General features: G+C 43.6%; 1 protein-coding gene across 1 annotated transcript; it reads right to left on the reverse strand.

Moving 5' to 3' along the window:
* Window positions 1-1285: 1285 nt before the first annotated feature.
* Window positions 1286-4722, reverse strand: LOC148322420 (uncharacterized). Its single transcript, XM_088317261.1, has 8 exons — window positions 4668-4722; window positions 3102-4334; window positions 2927-3021; window positions 2799-2843; window positions 2152-2376; window positions 1834-2011; window positions 1570-1743; window positions 1286-1498 (listed from the first exon to the last, which is right to left on the reverse strand). The coding sequence occupies exons 1-8, from the start codon at window positions 4720-4722 to the stop codon at window positions 1407-1409; spliced, it is 2097 nt and encodes a 698-aa protein (XP_088173387.1). The 3' UTR covers window positions 1286-1406.
* Between the last annotated feature and the right edge of the window lie 5688 nt (window positions 4723-10410).

Below are 10410 nucleotides of genomic sequence, written 5' to 3' on the forward strand. Positions count from 1 at the left end.
TGACTAATAATGCTAAAAAGAATGAAATATTGTATCCATATAATTCTTTTCAAATACAGAAATATAATTGTTAAAAAAAATAGTTTCATTGGTGTGATTCTGTAGCTGCCATCAAACACCAAAGAGAAGTGCAAGGACATGCATTGGAAACGTTTTTTTTTTTTTTCCAAATAAAATCAATAATTCATTCAATGGTTCATATTTGTTTTTTTGTTTTTTTTTATATCTCAAAAGCATATCCATTGAACAGGGGTGTGTAGACTTTTTCTATTCCACTGTCATGTCGTTTGGATCATACGGCATAAACAATCGTATTAAAGTGCAACAAAGTTGTATCCATGTCGACAATTACGTCATAAAAAAATAAAGAATCATCCCAATCAGACCTTACTTAAGGTCATCATAAAATCGTCGACGTGGCAGGTTTGTATCTGCAAATTGCTGCTCATGTCAGCCCAGACACTGACTCATTACTCTCCTTCCCCCTCATTTGATAATGATCTCTTCCCGAGATGAACATCATTTCATATTGGCTGACTCATTGCTCAGTCTATCACATTTCCTCCCGCTGGGCTGGAAAGTAGAAGCATTAGTGCGGCCCCGCTCGCTTGTTGCCGGGAAGGCAGAAACGGCCACCTTCAGGGCTTCCGCTCACGTCCGACGTCGGCTCGAGGTGGCGGCGAAGCTGGTGCAAGGCATCGCCGCTTTGCCATCCTTGGCTTGATTCCACCGTATTGTGCATGAAATATGTATGCCGTGCAGTCATGGTTGCACGTTAAAGATGCATATAATGAAGAGCCGATACAGTACATCACGTTGAAATAATGCGGGGGGGGGGGGGAGTGAGGGATGGCTTGGACACGAATACCTTTTTTTGTACAAATGCACAATTAGAAACGGTACGAACAAAAAAAAAAAGTCAGCCCTATTAATTAATTAGTGTTCGCCAGACAGTCGCAAACAGTTTGTTAAAAAATGTTAAAAACTCTTTTGCCACAGTTTTTGCAACCTTCACGAACGCTGACGAAAAAAAATCAACAACATTCGCTACGTTCGCGAGCGAGCACTCGCCAGTGATACGGCCCAGCCTCTCTTCTGTTCCTCTGTCTCTCTCTCTCTCTCTCTCTCTCTCTCTCCCTCTCGCTCGACTCTCTCTGTCTCTCTGTCTCTCTCTCTCTCTCTCTCTTTTTCTCTCTGTCACTCAACTTGCCCTAAACTGTGACAATGTGCTTGACTCCTTTTTTTTTTTCCATCTAATCAACTTTTAGTTTTGTTTTTTTTTTTCCCCTGAAATTTTCTGCCCTTTAGCAATTTTTTTTTCCAAGTCTTTCACCGATGGCTTTCTTCTAAACCACCCGTTTCTTTTTCCGGTGCTGTCCGTCTGTCGGGTGTTGTGTTGCATCGAATCATACGAGCCACGGGTGCTGCTGCATCTGCTCCAGCGTGGCCCGCTTCTCCGGATCCAAATTCAAACATTTCCACAAGAAATCTTCGCATTCTGATTCGAGAGGAACAAAAATTCAACGGTTCATCAGGAATATGGAAGGAACCAGAATCATCATGTCTTACCTTCAGAAAGAACCCGATTCAATCTTAGCATTTGGGAAAGGAACATGACCGTATCAAAGCGCTTGGTTCCGGCCATCAACTCAAACAGAAGCGCTCCCAGATGCCACACGGTGGTTGGGCCGGCACTGTACGTTCGTCTTAGAACGTATTCCGGCGGAGCGTAACACAAGGTGCCTACAAGGACGAAGACACGTGGAGGTCGACCAAAGTCAAAAAGGCTAAAATCCAAAAAATGACAAACGAACAAAGAGTCCCGTCTCCTACCGTTATAATCCCGGTAAGGTTCGTTGCTTGCAAAGCAGCTACAACCAAAATCAATAATCCGCACACGAGGGACACCGGAAGTGGCCTCCAGGAGAATATTCTCTTGCTTTAAATCTCGATGGAAAACATCCACGGCGTGCATGTTGATGGCCGCAACGACCAGCTGCTTCATGATGTTCTGCGAAGAGGACACGTCGATGAAGTCGCCGCGATTTCAAAACTGTCAACTCGACCCAAAAAAAACACGGCTTCTGAAACATTTTGCCATCGACGGCCTCGACGGTGATGTTGCGCAATCACCGGCTGCGTTTTGCGTACCTTTGCCTCACACTCGGGCAGGGCGCCGATCCGACATCTGGTGATGTACGTGAACAGGTCCACGGACGGGACGGGCCTCTCCATGACCAGGACGATCTCGTGCTCCAGATCGTATTTGTTCAACAAGGACACCACCGCCGACTTTCCGTCAGAGTTCTTTTTGATGGACGCTTGGAGCATGAGCAACGCCTCGATGGGGATGTCCTTTTTCAATCCGTTGATGTTCTGTCGGATTTGTGACAAAAAAAAAAAACTGTTTCGGGGATAATGTTCTTTTTGTTTTTCGGATTACGGCTGCGACGACTCGAATTTTCGAATCGTTACATTCGAGCTTTGCCAGGAAAGCAACTTTCAGGAACAATTCACTTAACTCGTTTACTGCCATTGACGGCTAAAGACGTCCAAGATTTTTTTATTTTTTTATTTTATTTATTTATTATTTATTTATTTTTTTTACTCGACTGGTCGTCAATGAGTTGTCAATCCTCAAGTCAGTACTTTTACGAGTAAGACCCGCCCCTTAATGTAAACTTCCGGCGACCTCACTGGATCGTAATTAAAAAAAATTTATTTCCATCGCCGATCCGATCGATATTGTCCAACGTTATCAGAACTTCCATGTCAGTGCAGTCAGACGAAGAACTCACCATCGGGACGCTTTTGACCTCTTTGGGAATGTATTTAATGGCCACCTGCGGGATGAAATCATCGATATTTGGTCATCACATTTCCCGATTTTTTTATTATTTTTTTTTTTCGTGACAAACTTACTTACCGGAAAACAATCGCTTTTCCTGTAACCGGCATAAACGGATCCGAAGCCTCCTTCGCCGAGTTTGTTAACCTGCTGATATTTCTGTGCAAATAAAGCTATGGGAACACAAGCGCTGATCTTTTTTTTTTAATTTTTTAAAAAAATATTTTTGGGGGGGGGGGGATTTGCAGCTTACCTCGATTGTTCGCCGCCAGTTGGGAGTTGGACGAGCCTTTGAGCCGCGGCGCAACGTCTGCGCTCCTCTTCATCGACGTCATCCGCTCAGCGTTGCCGTCTTTCTTGGACTCCCCAAAACAGAGCGCCGACATCTCCGTGGGGATTTCACTCTCCGTCTGCGAGGGCGTCTCTTGCGTCGAGTTATCCTTCCGGTAGGTTTCTTTGGTTTTCGCCGTCCGATCAGTTCTTTTCGCCGTCAAATGTTTTGCGAGGACGTGTCTGCTTTTGCCCGACCTTTTTCTTGTCCTTCTAACGAGCACGTCGTCTTTGGACGCCTTGGCGGATTCCGATTTCTTCTTGAGAGTCTCCACTTTTGTGCCGCACTTCCTCTTGGTGCCATTGACGAGTTCTTGGCTGGATTTCGTCGTCTTTTTCACAAAGGTTCCGAGTTCCGTGTTGGATTTTCTCCTTGTCCTCGCCTGTGGCTCAGCCTTCTTCTTCTTCGAGCCTTCGGGATGTTTTTCCTTCTGCTTCCGTGCAAGAGTATCTGGTTTGATGCTCGATTTTCTCCGGCTCCCTTTCGAAGGCGCCGAGTCCCCAATTTGTTTAGCTTTCAGTTTCTTCGAGGGATTTTCGTTTTTTTTGCTGGACTTTCTCTTCGTCCCTTTGGTGAGCAGAGCTTTTGCCGTCACCTGGCTTATTTTTCCTTTCCGCTTGGTTGTGAGAGTCTCTGGTTCTTTGGCGGACTTTGCTCGGGTCCTCTTAAGCGTCTTCAAGCCCTCATCTGGTGGTTTGACACTCGGCTTCTTTTTACCGGAATCTGCTTCAACATGAAACATTTTCCTTTTGGTTTGAGCCTTCTTGGAGCCGTCAGACTTGTTTGCAAGAGTCGCTGATCTTGTGTTGGATTTTCTGGCGGCCACCTTGGATGGCGGAGCCTTCCCTCGGTCGCCATCAGGTTGCTTGCTTGCGAGGCTCTCCGTTTTTGGGTTCTGCTTTCTCCTTGTCCCTCGAGCTGGCACGGCGTCGACAGACACGCGAAGGCTGCGCCAGCTCTGCTTTTTGGGTTTCGTGTCGACCTTCCATGCGGTTTCGCTTCCAGGTACGGAATCGGCGGCTACGTCTTCAGGTTCGCTGGCGTTTGGGATCCTGTCACGGCGCCGCTTTGTGGGTTGGGGGCCGTTACCGCTGACCTTCCTTTTTTGTGTCCACACAGCACCATCGTCCACAGAGGAGGTGGTTGCTCTCTTTTCTTTAATTGAAACACAAGAAAGCATCAAATTGTGTTTGTCAAATACTCATACGGATTTTTTTTTTTTTTTTGATAATCGCAAACGAATTGCTCTGGATAACTTTGCATGTAAAACACCATTAACTCATTCACTGCCAGCCCAGGTAAAATGAAAGTACGTATATATCCGTCAATGGTAGCGAATGAGTTAAAGCCATTAAATGTAGAATTTAAAATTAATTAAAATTGACATTGGTCGACTTAAAGCATTTACTAGTCTTTAATGAGTACCAAAAAAAACCCCAAATAAAGTTTCACGCTTGACGAAACCTCCCAAGATGCAAAACAACTCACCTGCGCGACTGCGAGAGGACGCCGCCTCGCAAAGTTGAAGCCTGTCATCATCCATGTTGCTTCATGGAGCGTGCGTCGAGAGGATAACGTTTAAGTGGCATCGGTTTGCAAATCTTTGTGCAAAATGATACGAGTGCGCCGTGATTAGAGACGTTCAGGCCGTCCATTCTTTAGCGGCAACGCAATAACATCAATGTCGGCGCGAGTGCCGGGTGATGTCATCAAAGGCAAATAGAGTCGTGTGCTAATTGCCCTGGCTTAAAACCACTGATGACAACATAAAGAATGATGAACTTTTGACAAGTTACATAATATTCAGTCAGAGAGTCACACCACATTTTCCGAAGCGATTGCGGGGGGGTTTCAGTCACGCAAAAGTAAATTTCAGAACTAGAGTCATCGGCAATATTTGTCATTTTCTTTGGGAAGAGGATAAAGAATCTATACCTGTCTATATTGTTAGATCGTCTGTCCATATGTGTTGATGCACCGTTTGTGTTCAGATCACCGTTGGCTGTCATTGTAATTCGTTAGCCCATCTATGGCGATTTGCATTTTCTGTTAGCGGAACGCGAGCAGAAGGCAAAGTTACGTGGTCATTTTAAATGTTTCTTTAGTGTGACATTAAACTTCAACACAAAGTCGCAATTAAAAGCTTAAATGTTCCTTTTTTTTTTCTGTGTGTTCTTCAAACACGTAGCATCCTCATCCAAACATTGAAGTCTGCACGGCACAAAAATCTACTAAATATAGCCGGAGAAACACATTCCCTTGTGTCTGTTGTCCTGAGTCACCCTCAAAAAAAAAAAAAAAAAAAAAAAATGTTTACTAAATGATGACCACAGTGACATGAGGGCAGCGTAACTTTGTGTTGCCTCGTCTGCTCTGTGACCGCCGGCCGTTGCGTAACTCCAAGGCCGTTTGGGTTCGTTCACTCAAAATCACTCGCAGTGGACGACCTAAGCTGGAGTGACACAAAGGCGGGGAAAATGAATCAGAGTGGAAAAATAAAAATAAAAAAATAACAACAAAAACATAACATTGACTTTGACCTTGCCTTCAAGCTCCTGAAAATTGCCGTTATATCCGATAAATGAGATTCTGATTTTCTTGACTGAGGCCAGCTCACCAGCTTCTTTTTTTTATTTTTATTTTATTTATTTTTTTCATGTTTATTTTTTACATTATGTGTTATGTTATAAGGCACTCCGTTCCGAAGTGTTGAATATGAAATTTGAAAGTGACAGCAAAGTCAGCAAAGTGCACGAGTTGGCACTTTTGTTGTTATTTCTCCCGGGTAGCGTGGACGATCAATGGAGCGATGTCGCGGAAGGGAAGTCATCTTCAAATATGTATTCAAGTAGACCAGGTGATGCGGTGTTTTGATTTTTTTTTTTTTCAGCCAGTAGAAGAGGGTCTTATCCAGCTTGTCTGTGAAATTCAGATTTTTAAACAACTGATGACTAATATCGCCCTGTAGATGGCGACGTTGAATGACTTTGGATTTGAAATCAGCACCGCTTTTGAGTCGAAAATAAAGATTAGGGAGTGAATCTTGGCAGTTATAGAAATATCACTATGTTGGAAGTCTAACAAGTTGAGGCATGTCACGCTCAAACAGAATTATATGCAGTCCCGTACCAAGAAAGATTTGATTACTATTGATGTGTGTAACACCATCCTCCTAAAAAAAAAAAAAAAAAGTGCTGTTGACCGAACAGCTATGACGTAACAACGATGTAAAGGCAAGGACATCATCTTCGTTTCTTTTTAAACGCATCGCACTGATGACATCACCAGGCGCTGATGTCATCATCCCTTGGCCAATCAGATTCCACCGATGTCATTGCACATTTATGATCTAATACAATGTGGATGCGTCATTGTCAAACTTTCAATATTCTTCACAATCGTTCAGTTTTTCCGTGTTTAGGGCGTTCAGCATTGTCGTCGTGATCTGGGTGGGCGTGGCTAAAACAACGCCATGTGACTCACTTCGGAACACGGCACGAGTCGCCCCGTCCGCCACTGTTGAAGAACTTGAGCGCCTTGGTTTGCGTCAGCACCCCCAAAATGAAAATGTACTTTTTCCTTTTTCCTTGTCTGCTGGCGCGATTGCTTTAGAGTGCCTCGTTGTTGGCCGTGAGTGCACGCACATCATGGGGAGAAGGCGGAAGAGTAACGAGAAGAAAAAAAATCCAAAATAGCCCGACTTGACCGCCAGCATGTGGACTGTGACTTAAGGTTGCCGTGTTTGCTTTAGAGCGCCTCATTATCAGCCTCGAGTGTGCGCACATTATGGAGAGCGCCCCGTTGCGTAAATATTGAGGTATCAACTTTACAAGACATTTCTTGTCATGTTACAAGGACTTCCACACTTTTAATTCTGTGCTATTTCAGTCCAGTTACCCGATTTTTTTTTTTTTTTTTCATTACATTGTAAAAATGGTTGCATGAGTGCCCTACTTTCTGCTGAAGCTTTATCATACGAAGCAGCGAGCAGCTCCGCAATCAATAGGCAATTATGCGAGTTCAATTAAACACGACTCTTTTGCCTCTATGATCAATAATGATCATTTTGTCTAATCACGGGAAATGTTTGGTCAGGGACGAGCGGGGGCGTCGCGGCTATAATTAAACCTCCGCTCTCCTCGTCTGGAGGTGAAAAAAAAAAAAAAAAAGGAAAATGAAACCAGGCTTCCTGGGTAGCGAGAGCAGCAGCTGCCTAATTATGGACATCGTGGCCAACAACTGTCGTGACGAGCAAAATGTTGATGAGCTGCCACAAACTTTTTTTGTGTGCGTGTGACCCCGTTGTTGTCTTGCGTTTGTGCGCCTGCCACCTCGCTTTAGTGTGTGTGTGTGTGTGTGTGTGTGTGTGGGGCTGTTGGGAAGCGCCGTGTGTGCAAACAAACAGGATGCGGGCGGCCCGTGTGGGGGACGAGCCGGTCCGGGACCAAAGTCTTGCGCAACAAGAGCGCCTGCTCAGTCGCGCGCGCATCAACACGAGCCTGCGAGGCTAAAACGCGATTCTGTTCATTGGATACTTTGAAATTTCTCCTCATTTAAAAATAGATAAATAAATACAAATGGGAAATTGATGCGTACGATCACGTGATTTTGAAAAAATTTCTCCGCAATGATTTGACTTTTTGGCACATTTTGTATTTTGTAGTTTCAAGACTGGAAGTAATTTTTGCTTTTTTTTGTACTCAAAATATGAAAATGGGACCACATTTGAAGAAATGTTTTGTAATTTTTTTTTCTTTTGCAGTGTACACACAGGCGTGTCACGTTAACCTGCCACAGAAGGCTTCGAGGTGAATGATTACATCATTGTTTGTCTTTCAACACACTGCATTTGCGACGCTACGATTTCATTTTAGTTTGTTTTTTTTATATCAATTCCCCGGACACTCGGATAGATACATAAGAGGCCTTTTTTTTTTAAAAACAAAATGGTTGGCCAGGTGGCCTCTTCACCTTGTTTATGAAACATGCAAACATTTCATATGCAAAACTTAGAACACTTTTTCCCGCAGGTACCGCCTCTAAAAAATAGAATCCAAAAGCTCTCGACTAACTTTTTAAAATGCAGTTTTAAAAAGAAATGAGATTCAAATCATGAGCCAATTAAAATTGGATTGGATTGAAAAGTTCTTAAAAGCAACAGTTCTCATTTGCGTCTTTGGGACTTTCTCATTTTTTTTTTTTTGAAGACGATTTCTCTCAGCGTCTTCTTATTTGATTTCAAAAACAAGACCTTTGCCACTGAGATTTTTTTTTTTTTTGTGGAGAGAAAGCCCCAAAGATGCAAAATTGAAAGTGACACTCGGGTGACTTTCTGGTCATTCGGCAGCGTGCGTGACTTTCGCAGCTGCGGGGGGAATATGCCGCGAATCGCCTCCCGAGGCCACTTCCCAATTTGACATCCCCACAGCGGATGTGACAGCATATGAGCAGCGAAGCAACCTTGGCGCTGTGTGAGATTGTTTTGTGTGCTCGCAGCTCACGTGACATCGCCGCGCTCGCTCGTTTGGAGCTTGTTGTCACACATTTCCGCAAAGTGATCAGACAACCTCGCAGGCCCGTTGGATTTCATCCTCTGCAATTGGTGTTGTTATCGGAAATTATCGTCTTACACTTCAAAGTGTTGAAATTGGTTTTCGTGTTGGTAATATTCGCCCTTTGCGGAATAATCGTAATCGGATGGAGTTTTGTCGATGAAACGTCGATATAGTCGTAGTTTCTCGTGAAACGGGACTAGCTGTGTTCGATTGGTTGCAGTTAACGAGCGCGTGTATAACAAATTCTTAAAATATAATGACCACAATTAGGCAATTAGGAGAAACGTTTGTTCACTGGAAACTTTTTGAAAACGATTAATTGAAAAATTTGCTCTAGTTTGCGTGAAACTCTCTCTCGTGTATTTCAAATGCACTTTTGTCTGAGAGGACATGACACAAACTCGTCTCAGCTTATATTTTCAAGGCAAGGAAATAAAAATTTGACGTTAAACGGAATCGAGCATAAATCGTGTTTATTAGAAACATTAGAATCGGCCGTTTTAAGAGTACAACTTCAAAGACACGTCGCAACTAAAATCCTTTACTTGAAGTCCGAGTTTCATTAATGCAAATGGACGCAGGCTCGTTACGCCGCTCATTGGCCGACGAATGATATCAGTGGAGTTTAAATAAAAAAAAATGTCATTTAAAACATAAGTGCAGAAGCTTCTAGAAGTCATAAAGTGCAACTTTCAATATGTTCCGAAGCATCATTAAAAAGGAGTGGCCGGTTGGAGGATAATAACAATAAAGTGGTCGGAGTTGCCCGTCCGGGGGCGGAACGTGTCTCGCTTGGAGGGTCCCTCACTGCTCTTTCTGTCCGTTAAAGATTTGTATTTTTATATTTATTTATTTTTTGGGGCGCTCTCTCGAAACATCAAAAGCTGCAATTGAAATGAAATCTCTCAAATTGTTATTCAACACTTTGCATCACTTCTGTAAAGTCATGTTCAAGCGGCATGTTTGAGGAAAACATGATTTCACCCCGCGCGCCTCATTTATCCCTCGTTGCGTCATTTCTGGGTTTTTTTTTTTTCCCCCCGCCTGCGGGAGGGTCTCGGCTCATCAGCGCAAATTGTCTCCCAGCTCACATCCACTCCCATTTGCAGGTAATTAAAGCCGCTTGCCAAAAAGTGCCGGTGCAACGCTTATGCCTGGTCTCCCCCAAACAAGCGTCTCAACTTCCAAGGTCACCCTCCACTTGCACCTCATTGAAAATCCCGCCGCTCAATTTAGCGCGTGAGTGTCGGAGATAAAGCGATCAACGCCGCGCCGACACTCGTCTCATTATTCCAAAGCTACGTCTCGCTGTCGTCGGCAAAATCAAACACTAATAACACTTTGTCCGACGCGTTCCTATTGGAAATTTATATCGGGAGTTGTTAAAGAGACGCAATATTCATATAGCGGCCACATTCCAATTTCAAATCGCACCACCGGGTAAGTGAAGCTGCAAAATGCAATCAAGTCCATTTTATTTTTTAAATTGAAGTCGAGGCGTGCACGCAGGCTGATTTTCCAATGTGATGCCAATGGTGCTATGCAAGCGCCCTCTAGTGGCATGACTAAGAATCACTCAATTAAATAAAAATCACATTTACAAGTAGCCTGTATGTTCGTTTTAAATATAGAGTGCTGTTTTTTTTTTATTTGTACTTTTTTTTCATATCCAATGT

The sequence above is a fragment of the Idiotropiscis lumnitzeri genome, chromosome 15, assembly GCF_059441095.1.
Source record: "Idiotropiscis lumnitzeri isolate Australia: NSW breed Sydney's pygmy pipehorse chromosome 15, RoL_Ilum_1.0, whole genome shotgun sequence".
In the NCBI taxonomy this organism is placed as follows: domain Eukaryota; kingdom Metazoa; phylum Chordata; class Actinopteri; order Syngnathiformes; family Syngnathidae; genus Idiotropiscis; species Idiotropiscis lumnitzeri.